This window comes from Geospiza fortis, unplaced genomic scaffold (assembly GCF_000277835.1).
Source record: "Geospiza fortis unplaced genomic scaffold, GeoFor_1.0 scaffold601, whole genome shotgun sequence".
In the NCBI taxonomy this organism is placed as follows: Eukaryota; Metazoa; Chordata; class Aves; order Passeriformes; family Thraupidae; genus Geospiza; species Geospiza fortis.
This window is the reverse complement of record NW_005054566.1, coordinates 571467-597145: the sequence shown is the minus strand read 5'-3', so window position 1 is coordinate 597145 and position 25679 is coordinate 571467. Positions and strand designations below refer to the sequence as shown.

Sequence of the window (25679 nt, the reverse complement as noted above, 5' to 3'; positions counted from 1 at the left end):
CAAGGAGACCCTTGTACTGGTTTCACACCCCTCCCGCAGCCTCAGGCTACCTCAAGGCACTTTGTTGATCAGTAATTGCTTCCAATGGCACATAATCACTGACAACTCTGCTCCTTGCAGCCTGCCCAAAGATCATAGAATCAACAGGACAGTTTGTGTTGGAACCACCTTCAAGCTCGTCCCATTCCACCCCCCCCCCCTCACCTTGATGAGCAGGGGCACCTTTTGCTACACCAGGTTGCTCCAAGCCCTGTCCAACTTGGCCTTGAGCACTTCCAGGGATGAGGCAGCCACAGCTGCTCTGAGCAGCCTGTGCCACTGCCTGTTCCAGAGATGGGCAGCAGCCTTCCTGGGAAGTCATGGTTCCTGGAGCTTTGCCACCAAACCAAGCTCCAGCCCCACTCCTGGGGGGTTTGCATTGATGCTGCTCTGTGCCAGTGCTCCTGCTTTGCAGAAGGTCCCAGGCCACCACCAGATGTGATGGAGACAGGACTTACAAAACGAACGGGGATCTGCCCCAGGTTTATTCCCATGCAGCCCTGAGGAAACCTGTTTGTCAGGATGCACTCCAGCTGCTATGCAGTCCAAGTGCTTTCTGACTCCAAATCCTTCCCTTGCACAGATCTCTGCTCTGGCTGATGCACCCAAAGAACCTGAAGCATCTGTGGAGGAGCTGGAACCCAATCAGGACAACTTTGGGACTCTATGGCGAGCACATGCGCGGGGATGTGCCACGAGCAGCCAGTGACAGACCTCAGCACAAGTGGTTTTCAAGACTGATCAGTCATGGTGATTTGAAGTTCTCACCCTTCAGATCATAGCACTGAGCTCAGAGCTGCACCCAGGACAGACTCGCCCCTCCTCCCAGCACAGCCCACTCAGGGCTGGAATTCCCCACAAAAAGCTGGAGGTAACGGAGTTTTATCCAGTGCAAAGCCACACGTATCCAAGACCTCAGGGAGTTTCTGCCCCATCTGTTCCAGGCAGGTAGGAAGCACACAGTACTGTGCAGCTCCTGGGAATTTTAATAGTAATTAACAATCTGTTCTACTCAAGTATTGGTGGTAAGAGTCTAGGAAAAGCTGTCTGTCAGGATATGGAGCAAGAAGACCACCAGAATGGCTCTGATGTGGCTGCAAATGCTCCTGAAATGAAAAAGATCCATCTCTCCCAAGGACTGTTGCCTCAAGAGCCTCCTGCTTTCCCTATTGCTCTCTGAAGTTCATATATAAAAAACCTTTTTGTCCCCATCACTGCTACTCCTGGATTTATGCTTATGTGAAAAGCTCGTGGAATGTGCTGTGGGAACTGACAATTTTGAAAGCAATTTGAGAAGCAGTGCAGGGAATGTGCTCCCAAGAATGGCTGCCACTGCTCTTCCTGCTGTGCAGGACTTGTGGTACCTGCAGCACTGGCTGCTTGTTCCAGCCTGGTTCCAGCTCTCTTCATTTACAAGATGCATTATTTACCAGCCTGACATGCAGCTCATTTAAAAATCAGATTTATCAGCAAAATCGTAGCACTTGCTATGGTGGCTTCCAACAAGAGTATCTTGCTGGGCTTGTGGTGACTCGGCAGTTTTCTGCTCAATTCATCACCAAAGGGCACTAGCATAGAGCCCTCAGCCCCTTCCCAGCCACGGTGCTCTGCTTACAGCACCACTGGGATATGGACCGCCTTGGACTTTGGACTTCCGCCAGCAAACCAAGCAGGAGGAGGCCCACACCAAGGGAATTACCTTCATGGAAGCACAATGAACTCAGTGCTGCAAAGAGCCTGGATCCTGTTTGGGCAGCTGGATGCTGTGCTCTAGGGACCATCAGTCTGTCCTGCTCCACAGCACCCACAAAGCAGGGTTAACACAGTTTGTGACATGTACCAGTGGTGGCAGCAGGTCCTGTGGAGGGTCCCAGGATGCAGCACTGGCACCAGGGATGTCATCCCTGTGCCCACTGTTGGCAGATCCCTGTGTGGCTGCCTGGGAGAAAGGCCAAAGGAACAGCTGAGCAGTGGCCACGCTCCTATGTGGCACAGGAGGGTATAAATATGTATGGGAGGGTCCAGGCAGTTCTTGTAAAGTTGCATCCCGGAATGCACCACCTACCCTGTGCCTCATGGATCTCCGAGCTGCCACTTCCCACACCTGGGAGCAGGGTCTGCCCTGCTCCTCTTGTTCCGCAGCAGTCCAGGTCTGTTGTACACAGTTTTGGGGGTAGGAGCAGCTCACACCAGCTGAACCATGCTGCAGGAACTGTTCTGGTGCCAAGGACCTTTTAGCACATCATGGGAAGTGTCAGTCACTTTGCAAGGGTGGGACTGTTCATGGAGTGAAGTGTAACTAGAGTTCCTCGGCAGCTCAAGATCCACCCTAGAAAGGGGATACTAGTGCTCAGAGGAGCAATGTCCTTTCCCCTATGTGCTCCCTTCCCAGCCAGCACCCTCTACCCTTTTCCTCCCGCTCCTGCAACAAGTACCCCACTGGGCCATTAGCCAGTGCCAATCTCAGGTGGGAACAAACCAAGGCCCTCCAAGAAAAGCAGCAGAGCCATGGGCACAAGAGCCAGACCCAGTCATGTTTATATCACCCACGGCTGAGGGGCCCATGGCCACCTTGTCACACCTATGTCTTCACTCCACAACACGTGTGTGGACACTCACTGCTCCGAGCAGCCCCTCCTGTGCAGCCAGGAGCAGGAACACACTGTAAACACACATAAATATTTATTCTTCAGAGAGAGAGTTTTTACCATTACCCAGATTACTTTCCCCCTGATGCCCCACCAGGACCCAAGGGGATTGAACAAAATGGGAGGTTGGATGTGGACGTGCACAGCTCACCTCTGTGCACAGCAGCCCCCAGCCGAAATCAGCCAGGATGGCACATTTTCCCTGCCCACTGTCCCATCCTCACAGGGCTTGTCTTTGAGCCATCCCTCTAGGTGCCACACTGCTCACCTGCAATGGGGACAAGCACAAAGTGAGAAAGTGGTGGTTGCCTTGCTCCCTGTGAGGTGCAGGAGGAGAAGCTGGGATGCTCCAAGCAGCATCAGCCTCTTTCCTGCAGCAGCTTCTCCTCCAGGAGAGGTGCCCGACGGGAGTTTCCCAGCCTCAGATCCACCTTGAGGCAGCATTGCTTGGTTCTTTTTGCCACCTGCTCAGGCCAGGGGCAGGTTGACTTCCCTGGGACCACCCACAGGCACTGGCAGGGCTGAGCATTGCTCCCCAGGTCCTGCTCCAGCTCACAGTGGAGTTGTGTCCGCCAAAGGCAGTGCTGCCTTATCAATAATAAAAGACAATTTCCCCAGTCATAGCCAGGAGATTACTCAGCCCTTCGTGCGCTTCATCTGCAGCTGACAAGATGGAAAGAACTTTGGGAAGATGCAATTTGACAGTAACACAAAACAACAACAACATTAAGGGAAGAATAATGGCAAAGGCAATCTGTCACAAACTTTGTGTTCCTTAACCAGGAGCAAGAAATCAGAACAGCCAGATCCAAGCAGAAGCTGAAAGGGAGGGCAGGAGTGCAGCAAGGAGCCAGGTACCGCTGCCCATGGGGCATCCCAGCACCGTAGGATCTCAGGTTCAGGATGTGGGAGGATGAGAGGACCCTGGTGTCACCTCAGCCTGCTCAGAAACTTGTCAGTTCCATGACCACAAGTGTGGTTGAGAGGACTTGCCTGGGAGAGAGGCAGTGCTGCAGGAGTGTTTCAATGAGCTATTGGGCTCTGCTGAGTGAGGGTTTCCCACTTACCAGAAATGCTTCCATCCCATCCCCTCACACAGACCTTCTCCTCCAGAGAGGGTGTCCCTGATTCTCGCTGAGGACCTTGGGGATCCCCCATTTTGGAATGAGGGTCTGACTGACAGCGTGGTGGGTGCTACAGGCAGACGATTACTGTGAGGGACTGGGAAGACCCCACACGAAGACTGTAATTCCCATCATGAAGCCACACAGGAACAACATATCCTGCTGTCTGTCTGAAGTTACCCCCTCCACATGGAGCCAACAATTGTGCAAGCCCCTGTCCCCTCTGGAGCCAGGCCCCTGCAGAGCCTGACGCTCATTTCTCCCAGGCTGGATGCTCCTGCTTCCTCCAGGCACTCAGTTTAGCATAAATCACTGTGGGGTCATGACACCCATTATACAACCCACTCATGAACATTGCAGCTGCTTTGGGCAGCCCGACTGGCCTGGGCAGGTGCTGCATTGGGAAGCAGCAGAGGGAAAACCTCTCCAGAAAGTCACTGTCACGGCCCCAGCACCACCAAGGAGCTGCAGACCTCTGCAGCTGTGGACAGTGCCAACACAGGGCAGAAAAACACCAGATGCAAAAATGACATCCCCCTTGGAAGGACACCGAGAGCCACTCACTGTCAGAAGCACTGTCCTGAGATTTTACAGCCTGGACATGGACATGAGAGCTCTGGAAGCAGAGGCTCAGCCAAAATTTCTCTGGACCTGGCCATGTCGGAGCATCTGAGGGAGAGAGGACACCTCCTGTGTTATTCAGGCTCCGAGAGCTGCTGCTGCTGATAATGTGTATGCCTGGACAGACAGACTAACAGGACTGAACGAACTTTTATTTTAAAAATATAATTTTTAACTTAAATGTGAATTGGGTCCTGCATTAGCTGTAGGTCACTTGCACTGACACACTGCTTAATCAGGCTCAGGAAGCAACAGCACAAATGGTTGGCCCTTTCCTGGGCATTTATTTTAATTAAAATTTTTCAGGACAGGATCAGTCCTGTTCTACAGAACAGCTCCTCACCGAGTTCAGCCAGACCTTTCCCAAGCCACACATGCTCCCAGGGATACTCTCAGCAGGCTGTTAGCTATTAATAGAGCAGGGCACATTTATTTCTGCATCTCAAAATCCCCTTTGGCAAATCACAAATCACAGCACTCTGTTCAATAGATGCTCCTGCAGCATCCAGCATCAGGTAAATGGTGTCAGTGACACATCTATGCAAGGACAGAAGAAATGTTTCCAACTGCTGGGGCAAATTACATGGGTAAGTCTTTAGAAGATACATTAAACCTAATGTGAAATCAAACCCTCCAAGTGGTGAGCAGAGCAGTTATCCTGTGTTACATGCAAGTTATGTGCAAAAGGGCCTTATTTATAGAAGATCTGCCTTTGCCAAGAGAGATGAGCTGGCATGAGAGCCCTGAACCAAGAGAGAGGATGCACTGATCTCTGGTCAGGGCTCCTGGCGTGGAGCTTTAACCATTCCCTCAGCCCAGCTCTGCCTCGTGTGAGAGAAATCCTGATGTGAAACATCACCAGGAGATGGAGAGGACAGAGCAGGAGCGACCCTGTGGCTGTGCCTGTCAGTAACCACTCAGAGTTCAATCAGTGCCATGTCCCTCACAGAGCGGATAAATGGCAACTCACTGGGAGAAAACGAGATAAACAGTGGCCTTAATAGCACTCCATTGCCCTCCAAATAGCAAGCCCAACCAGGACTGCCTCTGGGCACAGCAGGAAAAGGCCCTTGGATTAAAGGACATGCTCTGAGGTTGTCCCTTCTCTGCTGTGCTGTGTTTCAGTCCATTTCCATCCTGGTCAGCTCAGAGCAGATCCAGAACCAGTTGAGTCAGACACACAAAGAAGCACTGGGTGGAAGCCCAGGGCTTGGTATGTGCCAGTTCTCCAGGAGGCTATTCCTTTCTTCCCTCAGTGTCTGCAATCTGGAGGGGACAAGCTCACCCATCCTCCTAAAGGGTGTTGGAAATCTCATCTCCACTGCACAAAGGGAGCTAACCATCCCTTTTCTCACCTGGGGAAGCCCCCCATCACTGCCTGCAACGGCAGACATCCCTGTGTGATCTCTGCCATCATCTGCTCATGTTGCTGGGACTTAGTGCTCGTCTGGCTGGAAGCAGCTGATGCTCTCTGGGGTGGTGATCCCTGCTGCTGGTGTTCCCAGTGAGCCACTTCAGGGCCAAAGCCATAAAAATCAGGATTTGGAGTTTATTTGTTCCCTGTACTCCTGTCTGCCTATGAATATGTGGGTTCATTCTGAAAAAGGACCCTGTGTATCTTCCAGCTTCCTATGTGCAGGGAAGAGCAATCTGGAATTCATGGGGCTCCCAGTGCAGGTAACAGCCCCAGCTGCTCTGGGATTGGAGCCCAAAGCCCCCAAGGCTGAAGGTCCCATGGACCCAAGGACTGTCTTCTCCTTCCAACTCAGCTATTTGCTTATTCCCTTGCTAAGACCAGACCTGAGGGACTTGAGGGTCAATTTAGCAGAAGGTGACAACATCAACCCACAAATGAGGGGGTAACTTTTCCAAGTGGGTGTCTGGAGGTACCCCAGGGACACATGGGGCTGCTCCCAGAGGGGGATTCACCCAGCCCCCTGCCCTTGCTCACGTCCCCATGTCACACAGCCCTGCCCACCACACTGTGCTCATCAGCTCTTTCACTCCACGGTGCCCAGCCTCATGCTCACGGCACCAACCATCACACTGGAGCCTGGAGACACATCCAAAGGGGCCAGAAACTCCTGCAGGAGGGAAGGAGGGGAGGAGAACCTGGCAGGCAAAAGGGAAGGTGCTTTAATGAAGCATCCAGTATTAAACCACTGAAGGCTTAAAGAGAGGAAGGACTAGGATCCTCCACAAAAACCCAGTCATTAGTGAAGCCCAAGGGTAAGTGCAATTGTTTTCCGTTTTTTTCCTGTCTTTGATGACCCAGTTTTTTACTCTCATCAGCACCAGGCTTGTGTTAATTTTTAAATATGCTTGGGTAACTGAGAACATTAACTATTCATGATCTTATCTGCAATAGCTGTTGGCTCTGACACTGTGCTAGGGAGAGCTGAACTTGCCTGGGAAGGCAGTAGCTGGTTTTTCCTGAGCATCTTGTTGAAATGGTCACAGGGGTGGGGTTCCATAACACTCCTGGATAAATCAAGGCTTGTGGGGCTGGTTAGGATCACTGAGGCCATTCTCCTGCAATTGAGGCGGCTTGAAAATACTTAGGAGGACACAAAAAGCTGCCATCTGGGGAATGCTGTGGACACTCTGAATGCTTCAGCTCCAGGGAAACCCCAATATGGTTTATAAATATAAGGTGGTCCTCCTCAGGTGGCAGGGGACTCTGCTGACCCCTGCCCAGCCAGGTAGTGTCCTAGTCCAGGCAGAGGCTGAAGGAATCCCTGATTATCAGGAATGTGAGCTGATAAATCACAGAATCGTGGAATGTTTTAGGTTGGAATGGACCTAAAACCTCATCTCGTTCCACCGCCTGCCCATGAGCAGGGACACCTTCCAGTAGACCAGGCTGCTCCAAGTCCTGCCCAACCTGGCCTTGGACACTTCAAGGGATGGGGCAGCCACAGCTGCTCTGGAAAATCTGTGCCAAGGCCTCAGCACCCTTACAGGGAAGAATTTCTTCCTAATATCTACTCTAAACCTTCCCTCATCAGCTTAAGGCCTTTCCCCCTTGTCCTGACACTGCATGCCCTTGTGCAAAGTCCTAGTCCAGAATAAGCACGGAGGTCAGGGTGTCTAGGGTGGGGGGAACAAGGCACATGCAGGTCTTGGGAGCCCTTTCCCTGGGTGTAAACATCTGTCAGCAGGAGTCGGGGATGAAGCAGCTGCAGGAGCTCAAGTTAACCTGGGAAAAGCTAGTCGGTGCTAAGATCTGGGAACAGGTACAATAGTGAAGAACACAGGACAGAGCACAGGAAAACAAAGGTGTTTATCAGAACATGAACCAGCAGAAGAATGCAGGGAGATAGAGAGGGAGTTATTCAAAGGAATAAAAAGCTCATGCTGGTTTTCAGGAGGGATTGGGCTAGCAGCATGTCCTGCAGCTGGCATGTGGGAGATGCTCCCACCAACTTGTGCTGACAGTTCATTGCTAGAAAGAAAATCATCTTTTCAGAGGATCCAAAGTACAGGAGGGCAGCATTGGAAAATCAGGAGAAAAGTGTGGGGAGCACAGTGATCTGCAAGGCTCCTGGCACAGAGTTAACACTACCACAGAAGAACCACCCCTCCCCCATTTTCCAAAAAGGGTACAGGTACTTCCTGCAGGAAAACTGAAATGACAATCACAGAATGAGAGAATGGTTGAGATGCAAACACCCTCCAGAGGTCACCTTGTCCAAATCTCAGAGTCCCAGAACCATGTCCAGTTCACAAAGTTTACTCTATTTTTTCCCCCCTATGAAAATTAAATACCACAGGACAAAATATAATTACTCAATTTGCAAACTAACAGAGTTACACTGAATGTTCAACGTATACAGCATTTTATTGTTTGGACATATGTTACAATGGACAAACATATATTACATATGCTATACAAAATGTACATTCTGCTGTGAAAAAAATATAAATAGACAATAGGAAATAGCAAGAGGGAACAGAAGCAGCTTTGCTCTTGCTGCTTCTGACCCCCTTCAGTTCCTGTACCGGTAGTGCTTTGGCATTGATTGAGGCAATTGCTTGTTTTTACTGAAAAAAAGAAAGGCCACTCTGTCCCTCTGCAAAGGGGAAACAAGACACACATGATTTTCTCCTCCAAGTCTACCAAAGAAGTTTTTCCACAGTGCAGCAAAGTGTCACCTACTTACAAGCATCAGCTATTTACAACCAGCTTATAGATTTTAAATGCTCGTGGAAGGATGTAAATGTCTTAATTCAGGATTCAGCTTTTATAGGCCAATCTCTCACAGAAGTCAGAGCAGCTTTAGCTGCACTCTCTGACAGCCAACATAGTCCTGGTACAGACAGTAGCGATTTTAAAGCCCTGACCCAGGACAAGCAGGTCTCATCTACCTAAAGCGAATTCTCTTGCTCCAGGGAGTTGTACCCCAAGTACTCTCAGGGTCTGGATGATGCCAGCTGCACTGTGACAGATGTGTGAGCTCAGCTCCTACAAAGCGAGAAAGGAATGAAAGAAACAGGAATAAGCATTTGCCAAGTGGCGATGAGAGAGCAGCAGCAGGGACGCAGCTTTCCCACTGCTGGGAATCACGGATGCCAGCAGCACCTTGTCCCAGTAGCCTGAGTGACTACTGGCTGAGAGAGCAGCCCAAAATGATAAGGGCTTTGCTGCTGCTATAGTTTCATGGCATGACTTTTTTCGTCTGGATTTAAACTGACAGTGCTGGGTCCCTGCAGCAGGGAGCACTTTGGATTCAGAATAAGCACTGTGCCTTAAATGCTACCTGGGAAGGAAAAGTCTGGAGGAAATAAAACCAGAAAGAAATGAACTGATAAAAAAAAAATTAAGATTTCACCTGTCAGAATCCCAAAATTTACACACCTGTGTTTCTCTCTATTTTACCCAAAGGTCAAGGACAATTGCATCCCCTTTCCACTAAAGCTGCTGTCTACCAAAGCAGCCATGCTGGCTTTGAGAGCATGGGAAGAGGCCTTAAAAATATTTACTCATTTGCAAGGTTTTGACTGTTATTCCTGTCCAAAGAGCCATGGGAAAAGCACCATTAATCCCAGTGTTTCCCCACTCATTTACTCAAATACTTCAGTCTCTAAATTCTGCTGTGATTCTGCACCACTACACCTAACAATTGAGTCGCAAACCTTTCAGTCCAGGAATGGATCAATGGGAATTCTCACATACCTACAACTTAGCTGGGCCAAAAAGGGGTTTCTTTATAAAAATATCACACAGATGGCTTTATTTGGGTCCAAATCCTATAGCTCCAAAGCAGACAGTAGTGACCAGGAAGGAAGCAACTCACTCTAAAGGCGTGTCCACAGAGCAGAATGTACCTGCTGAAAACCCATCCCTGAGGAGTCTTTCAACACATTCTACAAAAAGGGGAATTTTCCCTCAAAAAGAACAACTTTCCAGGAAGCCTTTATAATGTCATTTGTCATCCTCATTTTCTCAGGCACATCTCACTGAAACTATGGAGTCTGAGCTTCCTTTGTGTCAGCAAGATCTTTCAGTAGTGAGGGGTTGCCTGCATGGTATAATTTCTCACCAGTCAAATACTTAAATATTTTGACCACACCAAGATTTAAGGGAACTATTAGTTCAACAATGTAGCCTGATATTTTACAACAGAAAAGGATCAGTGTTTTAAATTCCATATGCCTTTGGCTATGCAGAAGAAATAAGTATTCATCAAGTGCTCTCTCAATTTACCTCATGCTTTTCATCACCACATTCTTTTTAAAAGTTCACTTAACTGTCAGCTAGGAAAAAAAATTCACTGAACTGTCAGCTGGAGACCCTCTCAGCAGATACAATACAAAGGGTTTTTTTATAGATAAAAGCTTAGAAAAACCTTGAAATTCTGCTACTATCATGAAATGAATCAGCTTGCAGCCAGGCACACAGTTGTAGGCAACAATGAAATTCATCAATATCACAGTTCTACCACATATCTATAAGTAAATGCACTTTTCAAAACAAAGACAGCTCTATTCCCTCACAAACAAGCTTTCAGTCCCCCCAAGCTCCCCATATGGCTTGATATGCAGCTGTCAAGACTAACAGTATGATACATACTTTGGCATAATAAAAAATAATTTACATTACAGTCAACACATTTATATGCTTAGTGTATACAAAATATTTATAAATGCGAGTTTATTTACAACTAGAGTCCATTATTCATAGAAGAAAACAAGCCCCAAATTCAGACTGGCAACAGACACCTGCCAACAGTCTAAGGAAGGAAAAGCTGGCCAAGAGTTTTACACTTACAGTTCCAGGGGAATTCCATGAGGAGGCCCTGATGGTTTGTTTCCAAGCAGACAAAACACTGAAATAGCTACACACGTTCTCCAGAGCTTCCCAAAACATGCACCACCACAAAGACTGCTTCCAGCATCACACAATCCATGTTTTAATGTTATTTTTGTAGATAGCACTAATTTTCCATGTGTTCTCTGATGCACATTCCCATTTCCAATGGAAAAATTGCAGAAAAAAGGGCATGTGGCATCTCCTCCAAGTACTCTTTAGTACTTGCAGACACATACACAAGCATCTTTGGCCTTGGGGTTAGTACTGAGGTAGTAAATACAGTCAGTCAACGTGGATTTGCTTTCAAGGCTTTGTTTTATGTGGTTTCACTGTGGTCATGAATGTTCCGTGTCCTGTTAAAATCAAAACTCTCCTCCCGCAGCCTCCGGCAGGGCCTGGGCGATGCCTGGTCCCGGCCACTGTTGGCAATACTGTCGCTCCGGAGCGGCTGTGGGGCCTCGTGGGCCAACGGATGGTGCAGGAACTGCGGGTGAGAGCAAGCCAGGTCTTTGCTGCCTCCCCACAGAGGAACCTGGAAGGGCTCTGAGGGAGAAAAATTAGAAGATAAACAGAATCAAGTTCATAGAATCAAGGAATATCCTAAGTTGGAAGGGACCCTCAAGGATCATGGAGTCCAACTCCTGGCCCTGCACAGACACCCCAACAAATTCCACCCTGTGCCTGAAGAGCGTTGTCCAAACATTCTTTGAGCTCTGGCAGCCTTGGGGCCATGACCATTCCCTGGGGAGCCTGGGCAGTGCCCAACCACCCACTGGAGGAAGGACCTTTTCCCGATACCCAATCCAAACCATTCCTGACGCAGCTCCAGCTGTTCCTCAGGTGCTGTCACTGCTCATAAAGAGCAGAGATCAATCACACTGAGATTTTAAAAATATTTGAGCTCTGTGACTCGGCAATTACAATCCTTCTGAGATTATTTTCTCTGGTTTTGAGAGTATATTTTACTAGATGCTCTCCTTTTCCAGCAATCTCTTACAGTAACCAGGAACACACAGAGTTTCAGTGTGAATTTTTAAAAAGGTGATCTGGAAGAAAGTCAACAGAAAAATAACCACTTTAGGGAGTTCTTTGAACTTCAGGCCAGCTCAAACAGAAAGGCTATTTGAATTTCTTACGTGAAGCTCCAACTTTTGGTTAATACATGTCCTTGAAGTATAAGCAAAGGCTCACATTCCACAAACTTAAACCTGCAAATTAAGAAATTCTATCTTTTTAACATCACCCTCTTCAGTCTCAGGTACTGCATGCAAACTGTTGCTTGCTGATGCAACATGGGCATTTGGAGAACAAGTGGTTTAACATGTGAGTTATTCCACGAACTACTGGCACTTGAAGCTGTTTGTCAATAGTGAAGGGCAGCATAACAAAAGCTAAAGTTATTAGGGAATACAAAGCAACAAAAGGAAAAGTGGACACTCACCAATAATCTGCTGGGAAGAGATTTTCTTATCACTTTTTTTGTCATGGTTGGCAAGGAAGACGGGCACATCTCTGTCTGCTAAGAGATTACCCAGAGCATTGGTTTCATTCTGGGTGTGTGCTGTGTAGGTTTCCTTGGGCATCTGCACCATGAGATTCGGGAGGGTTTGATCCAGGGGGTCCTCCTCGGTGATGAAGGTATAGGGACAGTACTCTCGGGTCCGGGAGTAGATGTTGGCATTGTCATAACAATCTGAGCAGATCACTAATGGTGCTGCACCACCTGATGAACACAATGGAAAAATAAAATACTCTCAAAAGGATGAGGATGCCAGATTTCCACAGGCTTTATGTCCTGGTATGAACATTTATTACAGCAGCACAGATTGAAGGGTCTTTTTACAGTTAAGGGAGTAACAGAGTACTTGGCTTGAGAGGTCACATGAGAAATCCCCCAGGTTCCCCCATCCAAATTCTCCACAGCAGTCCCCTTCTGAAGCTGACCAGGGGAACCATAGACATGTTCCCCTATTTCATGGGCAAAAAAGTTCAATGCAGGTGCAGCCAGCTTGAGCACCAGGGTGAAACAGCCTAGAGATTAAACTGGGATACCTGCCCACATCCAGCTTGGACCTCACTTGCCCCTGCATGCCCACACACATCAGAGCTGATGATAAACCGGTCACTTAGATGAGCTGCTTCTCAACTCCTTCCTCATAGAGACTCTAGTGCAGTGGGACTGGGCTGAAGGGACCATGGACGGGTGTGAAAAATTTACACTGAGGATCAATTTTCAAGCCAGCCTATATAACGAGTGATGAGTCCTCAGCATTTTGATGACAAAGAAGGCATCTCTGTAGCTCAATGACATGAACATCCAGAAAATTGCCCAAACAAGGTAGGGAAACAGTGCAGACCCTTCAGTTATAACTGTAACAAGCCAACCAACCTTCAAACAAACCAACCAGCCAACCTTATACCAAGGATAGGAGTCACAGCTAGTCATCTTCCAAGCAAAATCTATTTTCCACCTCTTCTGCCTGGGCTCTTGAGATGCCAAAGGAAAGAAACAGGATAAAGATCTATCTTGACACTTAAGCTGTGAGGATGAGACTGTGCATTGGCATCCTGATGAGGCACTGGCAACACACCTGAGGCCTTTGCTTACCATCTGTGCCTTTGTGCATGTAGCTGCCAGCTGGAGGCATCAGCTGCTGATGGCTCCCTGCCTCCAAGCTACTGTAGCCTTCCTGAGGCTCAGACAGTGTTCCTTGGGAGGACAGGTAGCTGGGAATGTCAGCAGGTAGGTTCATCTCCTCTGCAAGGCAGAATTAACATTGGCAACATTAAACAGTGTGAAGATTTCAAGGTATTACCACCACTATTCCCCACATTAACAAGAATATCCAGAATTTCAACTTGCATGTAGGTATCGTTTTTCTACCTCAGTAATTACAAATCCAGACAGCCAGTTCAAAGCTGACAGGGCCAGAAAGATACTTTACACCTATTATTCCAGGCCCTGAAAACATTTCTAAATTTATTCAAATATCTACTTCCAAACTTTACTGTTTTCCCTCAATGTAGGGCAAACTGAGTGTATAAGGAATAGAATTAGCACACTTCTGGTATTTAAAAGAACTTCTAAAATGGGGGAATTTGAGCAAAACCCTGAAGGGATTTTAGAAGGAAATCTTCAGTTCTTTAATCTTATTCATTTGTAACAAATCCAGAAATTTCAAGTGTTTTGGACTAAAAACAGGACCAGAGATGGTTGATTTGACACTTAACCTGTGTTAGTGATGCTGTAGTCCTCATTCTTTCTCCTCATGTGGTAGATGACGATAACCCACACCAAGGATGTTCCCACCACACAACACACAACAACGATAATCACAATCCCTACTGTTGTCCAGCCATCCTCTTCATGGACAATGGCACTCTGGGAAGAATCACAGTTGGGGGAAGCCAGGACATTTAGGTAAATATGGCCACGCTCAGTGCCTAGTGTGTTGGACATGATGCATGTGTACTTCCCAGCATCCTCCAGTCCTGCATCCACAATGATGAGGAGCTGATTTGCTGCAGCGAAGAAATGCCGTTCGGTGACTGTCAAGGGACCATCGTCCTTGGTCCAGTTCAGGCGAGGGGCAGGGCTGCCACCAGCTATGCACTGCAGGACGGCAGTTTCACCTCGGGTCACTGTCCTGTCCTCCAGGGGCCTCATGAAGGAAGGAGTTTCTGGGACAAAAAGTGAAATTGTAAGATAACTTTAAAGTATCATGGAAAACTATAATGGTTTGGGTTGGAAGGAAACTCAAAGATCATCCTGTCCCATCCCCTGCCATACACAGGGACACCTTCCACTAGACCAAGTTGCTCCAAGCCCCACCCAAGCATCTCGAGCACTTCCTGGGATGGGGCAGCTGCAGTTGCTTTGGGAAACCTGTGCCACTCCAATTCTAAATTTGGCCATAATGTTAAGAGTCTGGAAGGAACTGACCTTCCATTATTACTCAGCATAGTTCACAGGATGGGTCAGCTGGGAAGGCACCATAGTGGGTCATCTGGTCCTACCTCCCTGCTCAAGCAGGGTTATCCCAGAGTACATGGGACAGGATTGCATCCAGGAACATCTCCAGCGAGGGAGACTCCACTCTGGGCAGCCTGTCCCTGCACAGTAAAGAAGTTCTTCCTCACATTCATGCAGAGCTTGCTGTGCATCAGTTTCTGCCCACGGCCTCTTGTCCCATGGCTGAGCAGCACCAAGCAGAGCCAGGTCCATCCTCTGACCCCTCCCTGCAGACACGGACACACATTGATGAGGGCTCCTCTCTGCCATCTTTTCTCAAGGTTGAACAAGCCCAGTTCCATAAGCCTTTCACAGAATCATGAAATCATTTAGGTTTGAAAAGGCCTCTAAGATTATCAAGTCCAACCATTCACCATTTCCTTCTAAGAGTGATGCTCCAGTCCCTTCATCATCTCTGTAGCCTCTGCTGGACTTGCTCCAGGGACTCTGCATCCCTCTTGTCCTGAGGAGCTCAGAACTGAACACAGTACTCCAGATGTGCCTCACTAGGGCTGAGCAGAGGGGCAGGATCACCTCACTGACCTACTGGCAATGCTCTTTCTCATGCATCCCAAGATCCCACTGGTCTTCTTTGTGGCAAGTTTGTTACCTGTGACAAAATTTGCTATAAAGCAACACAAATTACTTGCCTGATCTACACTGCTGGACTAAGATATGCCGCTCAGCTCCCTGCAAAGATCACACTAACTCCAACTCCACCAGGCAGCTCTGCAACTCAGGTTCTAAAGCTTCATTGTGTAAACATCACACCAAGTGCTGCTCCTTGTATTTTAACTTCATTCTCCACCATTTCAACTTGCTACTTATAGCTAAGCTACACTTCCACCTCAGCTGTGCAGGGATCCATCTGCCAGTACAGGCCAGTCACACTTACCCAGCACAGTCAGGGTAGCATTGGCTGACAGTCCCCCTGCGATGTTCTGGGCCATGCAGCTGTAGATCCCCATGTCTTCCATCTTCACATTTGCAATGAAGAACACATCGTCCTCAGGCATGACATGCATCCTCCTCTCTCTTGCAGCAGGGAAGTCTGTGCCACCATCTTTCTGCCAGGAGATCTGTGGGGGTGGGTGGCCCTCAGCAGCACACTCCAGGCGGGCCATGGCCCCGGTGCGGATAGTGAGATCCATGGGAGTTTTCAGGAAAGAAGGGAGCTCTGGAACAAAGGGGACATCAATTCAGCATTTTCATTATCAGGTAAAATGCAGCAAAAGTTCCCCAGTAGAGAGGAAATTTGAAAACATATCTGAAACACTCCGTAAGAGAGAGCAACAGATTCTTCTGAAGAACTGCACAAATTTTCAGTGGTTATTTTTAAGAGCTTTTCTCCCAAAATTTAAATACAGAATCTGCAGTGTTCATAGAACTACAGAAAGTTTTGAGTTGGAAGAGATCCTTAAGACAATACATGCCCAAAGGCAAGGACACCTTCCACTCTCCCAACTTGCTCCAAGCCCTGTCCAGCCTGGCCTTGAACACTTAAGAGGGATGGGGCAGCCACAGCTGCTCTGGGTAACCTGTGCCAACCTCACTGGGAGAAATTTCTTCCTAATATCCAATACAAACGTACCCTATTTCAGTTTAAAGCCATTAAGTTCCTCTAAGATGATGAAGGGAAGAAGATGATTTCTCATGGAAAGAATCAAGGGAAAAGTCTTTGCCACACTTTTCTTCTCTGCTAACAGGGAAGGCAAGCTTCCATCTCATCACCTCTGCTCTGAGGTACTGTGGGGACCAGTGGCCTGCTGACTGATGTGAACATTGTCTTCTTACCTCCCCTTCCCTCAAAAGAAACAATCACGATGGCTAAAAATAAAAAAAAAAACTTCACTTTTGACTTTTCAAAGTTTTTAACACTTATTTTCTGATGAGTCTTCCCCAGTTTTACAAACATGTGGGAAAGGTGCTGAGTTCTGAGAAGACAGTAGAGGGAGCTTTTAGTTTAAAGAATTCCACCTCCAATTAACAAAATGAACAACTAATTGTGTTCTAATAAAGCATGGGAGATAAATGCCACTTGTCAAAAAAGTGAACAGAGGCTTTTCATCCACAAAAAAAAATCACCTCTTTCTAGCTTTATAAAATTATGTGTGATACATCTAAATCCCATTGATATTTGCAAGAGTATTTTGGGCCAGCTTTAGTGAAAAATAGACTTGTAGCTACCTAAATGGAGTTTTAGGTTCAGAGTGTTTCTCCTTTTTTACCATTATCACTTACCATTGACAGTCAGCTTGGCTTTGTTGGAATAATTGGAGCCAAAGTGATTGGTGACAATGCACTGGTATTTCCCTTCATCAGTGAAATTCACATTGAAGAGGTGCAGGACAGTGGTGTATTCCAGCACCTCCCCACTTTGCTGCTGGTACCTGGCAAAGTTCTCAACGTCGGCATCATAGAGGACCTCGCTGTCTTTGCGCCAGGCCGTGGCCATGGGGGAGTCACTGCTGCTCACAGCAGTGCACATCAGGGTCACATTTGTGCCTCGCAGGGCCACCGTGGTCTCTGGGTGCACTCTGATCTGTGGTTTAGGGAAATTATCTGAAAAGAAAAGCACGAAGATCAGCTACTTTCCTCTTAAACTTGAATTAATACTGCAAGAAAACTCACTTGAAAGAATGCAAACAAAACCAAAACTTTGGGAACAGATGTCCTGCTTGAGGGGCACAAATTCAGCTATTTTGAGCTGGAAATCAAGCTGTGAAGGAGGCAGAAGAATCAGCATTGAAAACAGTGTAGAAATGTGGTGCTGAGCAGCCCTGCCTTTTGTCCAACTTCTGAAACTTGCTATATTTAGATCACACTCAAAAATCCTGCTCAGCTGAAGAGCCAGACCATTTTATGAAGGACTGAGACTTACTTTCAGATAGTTTAAATACCCTGAAGAGCCCTGAAGTTCCACAAGCACAAAGCATGACAAGCTGGAACTCCACTAACTCATCCCACTCGATGAAAATGATTTCCACATCCATAAATTCAGCCAAGACACTCCCACAGGCACATGCAGAGCTCTGTCAGATGCCACTGTGGTGGTACTGGAGCGGAGAGGTTGATGCATGCACCTACATGAATACTATTGTAGCCTTTGCCACCAAAGCAATGAAAGAATTGCACATACACAAATAACTGTTATAAATTTGCTCACCAGGAAAGGGAAACATCAGGTCTGCCACAGGCTTCTCGCAGACTCTGGGCAAAGAGTTTCAGACCACCATAAACATCACAGTTATGGAGCACCAGAAAATGCGCCAGAGCCTGAACTACTCTATTTTGCCCAGAGCTGCGGCTGTCCCATTCCTGGAAGAGCTCGTGGCCAGGTTGAGCAGGGCTTGGTGCAACCTGTTCTCATGGAAAGTGTCCCTGTCTATGGCAGGGGTTGGAACTGGATGATCTTTAAGGTCCCTTCCAACCCAAACTATTTTATGATTCTGCAATATTCTGCTGGTACGGGCAAGGAGCAGGAAGAAAGTGTCAAACAGACCTTACAAAGCTAAAAGTAGTCATAAGCAGGGAGAATGAAAGCATAATCCTTTCCTACTAGTAAGCTAAATAAATAACAATGCCCAACAGCACTACTCCTTCGGGTTAACTTCAGTGCTCAAACACCATAAAACAGAGCAAAAAGATGCAGAATTAAACCCCAAACATACAGCAGACTCAGGGATGTACATGGGCACCATGGCCAGGACCAAGTACCTCCCCAGAACTACAGCCTGATTTCAGCTACAAAACTTGTGTTACTGTGCTTTTTATATCAAAAGTCACTAAAAATACAAACCACAAACAAAGTCATCAAGGTCCACACTGAGAAGGCTTTGTCCTGCCAACCACTCAGGGTGAGCACAGCTGACACTGACAGCCTGCAGCAAATGGTTCTCACTGAGCCACTGGGGCAGCCATTTCAACTGGCAATCACAAAGCAAACTGCTTGTGTTCAACACTCTGCAGAAACAGGGCAAAACAAAAGGGTGAGTGAAGTTTATTTCACATGCATACATGTGATTTCACACAGCAAAGCATCTTAAAGCATACACATACAGACATATATTTACAGTATTATTTTATACTTACAGGTATTCATTATAAAATCTTGAGTATTTATGCTAGAATCAGTCCCCCTATATCATAATTAAAATCTAACATTTCATTTTAACCCTGGAGAATATAAACTCAGAGTTTCAACTTCTAAAAAACAATCCCAAAACCACTAAGCCTGTCTTTACAATTATCTCATCCCTCTTTAAAGCAATTAAAAGAACACAACACTGCAGTGCAGCTCCATGTTTCAAACTAAACACAACTGCCATTATGAAATGAGCAAAAGCCTCAATTCTCATTTTAATGCCAGCGGATAAATATTTAAGGCCAAAAGTGATTTGTTTCATACAGATATCAACTGCAGCTCGTTTTCTCTGCTCCACAGAAAACCTACCAACAGAAAGCAATGATGGGTCTCTTCTTTCCTACCATCTGCTTTCAAAGTTTCCCAAGTATTATTACTCATTCGCTGGAGAGCCAGACGCCACCTCTGAACTGACTTCAGGACATGGGGGCTGAGTTTTATTTGCCATACTCCAAATATGAGTTTGACTGACTTGAGACAGTCTAGCATTTAATAAGAAGTGATCTAGCCTAAGATGCAGCCAGTCATGGGAGAAAAGAGGCCAAACAAGCCAGGATTCCATCCTACTCTTTGCCTGCACATATCAATGACTCATCACTTTTAAAATACATCAGAGAACGCAACTTTAATACCTGAAATAGTCTCCTCACAGCAGCAGATCTTGCAGACTAAGTCCATCTGGCCAAGGTTAACTAATGGAGTAGTAAACAGTTTTAGACCAGATTACAACAGTCAGAGACTTTATCTCACAGAAAGGACCGCATTACAGTAGTATTAGTCTTGGGTGCGAAGGTCATTTCACATTATACTACTTCAGATGTCTGAAGACCACAAGAGACCCTATCAGCTTAAACATCTGCTAAGCACGTAGAAAATACTGTCTAGCTGTGAATTTTAAAGCCTTTCCCTAGCCCCCAAAAATAGGAAGAAAAGACCAGGATTTGCTAATCCCCCTGAGAGATTCCTGATGAATTATTTGTTTTGTTCACTGCCTACATGCAGCACTGAGCCTGCTGCAAAATCAGAATAGGAAAAGCTTAATGGTTCAGTACTGCAAGAAAAAGTTAACTCCTCCTAATTGCAAATAAGGAAATACAGTTGAAGATTTTATCAAACCTTAAATCTGAATATTCTGCTACCAACTTTGAGTTGATATTTTACCAGCATTGCTGCAAATATTTCATGATGAAAGCAGGCACACTTCAGACAACTTCAAACAACCCTACAATGGCTGAAGAATTCTTTCCAAGGTAGGGCTTGTAAAGAATCTCTAAATAATTGTTATGAACTTACAGCTCCTTCAGCTGAGCCTGGGCAAAGGCATTTTCTTGGATGGACATTATTGCATTGTTGCTTAAATCTCTGTAAGTTAAGCAAAGAGTACAATGAGGAGTCAGTGTGATTTCATGCTGCCTTCAGTTAAATACTTGAAAATCTCACAAAGAGCACAAGACCAAAGTTGACAAATAATTAGGAGTTCTACAAATTAAAATACTTACAGATGTTCAAGTCCTTCGAGACCAGAGAATGCTTTTTTGGTAATTGACTTAATTTGGTTTCCCTGCAAGATTCTGAAAATAAAGGCCCAGAAACCAGTCTGAATGTCAATATGAGTTCAGAAACAAGACCCAAAAGAAATACCCTATGATGCTTAACTACATTTTTTTCAATGGTAGTTGAGATACAGGACTAAATACTATTCTTTTTAGCTTAAAGGCTCAACTATTTTTCCTGAGAACAGGGCTTCTTTTCTATTTTTAACTTAGAGATTTGGATCAGAAATGTGTCAGAAGATAATTTAAGTCAGGAGGATGAAAGAGCAATAAGTAGAACTTGGGAATGGAGCAATAACTTCCTAATACCAACCGGCTACCACCATACAACTTCTGGGACCGCACCCTCACACCAGGCTATTTGTTATAAACAAAGTTTGTAACTACACAGGATGGAACTTCCCAGAAAACACGTGGCACTGGATAAAAAGTGCACAGTCTAAGTATCAAGCAGTTTGTTAATGCAATAGTGTTTCAAATTTGCTCAAAAATACTTTGTATTTTGGGGTTGTTTTTTTGATAAGTAGTAACTTTTACCCAAACCAAAGAAACACAAAAAATGACAATCACCACACAGAGGGAGTGAGGTATTCAATAATAAATGCAGTCAAATACTTATGCTTCATCTCATCAAATTGGTGCTGTAAGGAAATGCAGTGCTACATGGATCTGATGCCCCTGAACAAGGAACCCAGGACTACATCGAGTGGTTGTTACACACAAGTGGAAACACTGTGAGAAAGACTTTCTACCTCATGTCATTGACTGACAATTACTTAATATTTTGCACTCTCCCTCTCTGCATGCCTGGGAAATGCTGTTGCTCCCCTAATTTGTAATACATACAGTTTATCCAGCCTGCTGAGTCCCACAAAAGCTTCATTTGCATCTTCTATGGCCCAGGAGATCTCATTGTTCCGCAAGTCCCTGCAGGAGAAGACATTTCTCAGAAAGAAGACTTGGAACATCATTCTAACCAGGGCTAGTGGTGAGCTGGGGAAGACAGGCCAGCTATGGGGCTCTGGCACACCTGGAAGGTCTCAAATCTTTTACAAAACTAAACTTGTCAGGAAATAAATTTCTCACTTCAGAGGGGTAAAAGGGAAAACTTCATGGTAAGTGCTGCAGTAAGCATGACAAACAAACTGCGCAGCAGAACTTCTTGATGTGGCATTTAAGGAAAGCCCCAGTCTGACCAGTACTTTTCATGTGATGGACTATATGCCAGGAGCTGGGAGAGGCTTTTGAAGCAAGTTGGTTCATGTAAGAGAATTAACCAATACACCAGCAGCATTAACCTTCACAAGTAACAGGCTTATACCAGCATTAGCATATTAAGGAATTACACCCAGACTACAGTGTAGGCCTGCCAGGCACACCGTGGTGGCTTTTTCAAGATGAAGTTGATATTCTGCTCACAAATCTTTTTATCAGCTAATGGTATTTCTGGTTGACCTCAGCATAGCACTTCAGCCCCTCATGGAGAAGAAAGGTCTGAACAGCAAAAGCAATAGAGCAATACAGTTTGGAGAGGATTAAATGCTCTTCAGAAAGAAGATGAAATAAATTCACTTGCATTTTTAGCCTGAATGGCATGGACTGAGCCAAAAGCAGCTGTTTTGATACCACCATGCATAGAGAGGAGTGTATTTAAAGGAAATCACGCTAATAAAAAATAGTCTGCCCTGTGTTTTACCTGATATTCTACAAACAGCTAGACGAAGCTTCCAAACAAGTCAACTGACACAAATCTAGCTGCATACACAGGCAACTGTATATACCACTCATATAAGCACCTCTTTCACTGTGCTAATGAGGGGAAAATGAAGGATCTACTTTCCCATTACGTGAGACTGTAAACTGTGTAGAACACCATTGTGGAAGAGACTGGGATCAACCTCCAGGATATCATCAGTGGTAACAACAATTTTCTTACTTTTCTTACTCTGAAATATGGAAGTCCTGTTAAAACCACACACAGAAATATGTACACCAGCTGTAGCACCAAACAACCAGCACACAATCAACAATGGAACTAAAACCACATGGTATCTCTCATTTTTTGAGGTATTTTTACACTCCACTACTCAGACCACTCAGCAAAATGAGTGAGCAGCCCAAAAGAAAACCCCTCATTGTGTGAGAGAGGAGTTGGCTCCTCATGCCTGGCTGGGCACTAATGCTTGGAGCCTTGTTAATCATCCCTGCTCTCCATCCTGCACATTCCAGTCCCAAAGCAAAGGGTCAGGCCCTCACTGTTGACACCCCTGAAAGCCCAGGACAACTTACTAATTAATCTGCTCTTGTTCATTTTCATGCTACTCTAAATCTAAGAAATTAGGTTTAATTATTTCATTAAAAGGTTGTATTAAGGTTAACAGAGTATGACTTACTGCATGAATCTCTCTGGTGAATTTGCTTATTTAAGCGTTTATTTAATGAAGTGACAGAGGGGTTATGAATTTTCACTCCTTTCTCAAGTACTGTTGTTTAAGATAATTATAACTGTTCAGATCTACTTGGGACAGGACTGGATCTCTTCAGAAATATCCAAGATCTGCCAGAAAAAATCCTGGCAAGTGCAAAGCTGTGCCTTAAACAGCAAGAAGCAACTCTACACCCCCTGTTATGTTTGTGAGGTCAGAACATGAGCAAGATAGGTTAAACCACACCCTCTACAACACAGAAAGGTTCAGGCCTTGCTTTCTGAGGTTCCAAACCTAAGGAAACCCTCTAGAATAAAGAGCTCCAGGCTATTTGCTCCACAACTGGATACACAAGGTACCCACACCTCTCAGAAGCCACAGGACACACATCTGAGCACCCAAGGTCACCAAGTCATTGTTTCTTACTACCTCTGCAATTGAGCAGTTGGCTTGTTTTAGCTGGGCTGGAATTCTGTCATCTTGGCAAGCCAAAAGATTATCAGCCCTTCCACACCTGCAGGCAGGACAGCACCAACAATGATCTCAGGCTCCCACAGTGCAATATCCATTGTCTCTACTTCCAAAAGCTCCACTTAAACTAAAATAGCACTAAACTGAAACTTCTGTTTGAAGTTTTCCGTACTTACAAGGTTTGAAGATTTGTCAGACCTCTAAAGACACCATCAGCAATGTGATTAATGCGATTGTCACCCAGGTTTAGCTTCTCCAATAAACCAAGTCCCAGAAAGGCAGATTCCTTGAGGCGAGTGAGCTGATTGTATGACAAGTCTCTGAAAACATTCAACACACACTTTAAAGGCATGCAGGGGGACTAATTATTAAGATACTATCTGACTTGATTAACTATTGTGTTCTAATTTCTCTAACAGAATACTTATAATTAAAATACAACATCATCATGGGCCTAGCAAGGAAATTGAGTACTTCCTTCAGTAATTCATTCTTGCCAATCAATAACTGCAACATTTCAAAAATCCCCAATAAATAGTAGCCCAGGACTTACAGCTCAGCAAGTCTTTGGCAGAATTCCCATGCATCTGGGCTGATCCTGGTAATGGCATTCTGGCTAACATAGAGTTGTTGCAATGTCCGCAGCCCATACAGCCAGCCCTTGTTTACTTCTGTTAAGTTATTATGTTCCAGTTCTCTAATGAATTAGACGGAAAAAACATTTGCCAAATAGATAATCAATGAAACATCTACTTACAAAATTTCACCTTACGGATGTCAAAATTATTTATTAACTTTAAGCCTCAGACAACACAAAATGCATTATTCTTTCAATCCTGTTGAATTTTAAAAAAGCAACTAAAGTATATGAAGAACTGAGTAACTAAACACCAGCTTCAGGGATGAGTGGCAGAAACAAAACTATAGTCTCTATTCTCAAAAATAACTTCTTAAAAAAGAAGTCTTTTGCTAACATCGCATCACACATCCTTGTGTTCACACTGTCAAAGTCACGGAGGAAAGAACAACCCCATGTTATGGGGATTGCAAATAAAAACCAGCAAAAAGCAACTACAGAGACAAACATTCTTGATCAACATGTAGGAAGAAGCTGGAAAGAGGACCAATATAAAGGAATCACAAGACTGGTTTGTGTTGGAAGGGACCTCAAAGATCTTCCAATTCCAGCTCCCTGCCATGGGCAGGGACACCTTCCACTAGACCAGGTTGCTCTATTCAACCTATTCAGCCCTATTCTACCTGGCCTTGAACACTTCCAGGAATGGGGAAATGTATCTTAGCACTTCTGAAGTAACCAGACATGACATAAAAATAATGGGAAAACTCTTTTCCTATGATTTTGTCAATATCTCAGCACAGCCTTGATGTAAGGGAAACCGTACAGGACACAACCACCCAGAGCCATTTTCTTTATGCTAAAATACTCCATAACCAGGCATACTCACAATTCCTCTATATTACCCAGGCCAAAGAATGCTCCATCCATTAGTCTGCTAATCCCATTGCGCTGCATTTTCAAGGATTTTAAGGATTCCAATCCTTGGAATGTAAGACTTTCCACTATTTTAATCCGGTTCCTTTTCAGTTCCCTTTCATAAAGATGACAGTCAAATATTAAGACACCTTGCAACAAGCATCACTGTGTGAAAGTCAAGAACATGCTGAGATTAACAGCTCAGCTGTAAATGTTGTTTGGATGTTTTCAAGACTGTTACTTACAGAAACTGCACATGAGGCAATCTGAAGATCTTTGGTGGAATCATACTAATCCTATTTCTGTTCAGTTTTATCACCATTAGTGAGCTAGATAAGTTATCAAGGCAACCTGCTTCTAGAGTAGTTATTCTGTTGTTACTCAGATTCCTAAGGAAGAAAGGAAGGAGGTCTTTCAGAACACAGAGAATTTGATGAACACAATGGCACAAGAACCTCAGAGCAACCACTGATTAACAGAACCCAAGACCCTTGCAAAGTCACATGAGAAATCTAAATCACCAAGCTAAATCCTTTTTCCCAAAGGAATAGGTGTGAGGAGCTGATTTTTACAGCATGTCCATGCTTTAGTTAGAAGCGGTTCACACAATGTCCACAGTGATCTACTCAAACAGGGCAGAAATTATTCCCTGTCCCCGATGGCTTATGTACCTACATTCTGACAACAGCAATTGCTGTTTTCCATGTTATTTGGGAAAATACAATACAAATTGGTATGAAAACTATTTTATTTCAAGGACATCTGTAGCTCCATTAAGCACTGCTACCAGCTCAAAGCTGTGTAAGGATGTCAACTTTAAGACACTAATTTAA

The 25679-nt window shown here is 45.4% G+C and overlaps 1 protein-coding gene across 1 annotated transcript in view; it reads right to left on the bottom strand.

The window, feature by feature from the left end:
* Positions 1–8254: 8254 nt before the first annotated feature.
* LRIG2 (leucine rich repeats and immunoglobulin like domains 2) overlaps positions 8255–25679 on the bottom strand; it is a 22032-nt gene continuing 4607 nt past the window's right edge. Inside the window, exons 5-18 of the mRNA XM_005429676.2 lie at positions 25092–25235; positions 24818–24961; positions 23905–24048; positions 23528–23671; positions 21301–21381; positions 20401–20472; positions 20195–20263; positions 18557–18720; positions 16999–17319; positions 15653–15934; positions 13977–14426; positions 13354–13503; positions 12187–12468; positions 8255–11288 (exon numbers count right to left, since the gene is read on the bottom strand). Of these exons, the coding sequence (XP_005429733.1) occupies positions 11062–11288; positions 12187–12468; positions 13354–13503; positions 13977–14426; positions 15653–15934; positions 16999–17319; positions 18557–18720; positions 20195–20263; positions 20401–20472; positions 21301–21381; positions 23528–23671; positions 23905–24048; positions 24818–24961; positions 25092–25235 (2674 nt within the window). The 3' untranslated portion in view covers positions 8255–11061. The remainder of the gene's footprint in view (positions 11289–12186; positions 12469–13353; positions 13504–13976; positions 14427–15652; positions 15935–16998; positions 17320–18556; positions 18721–20194; positions 20264–20400; positions 20473–21300; positions 21382–23527; positions 23672–23904; positions 24049–24817; positions 24962–25091; positions 25236–25679) is intronic.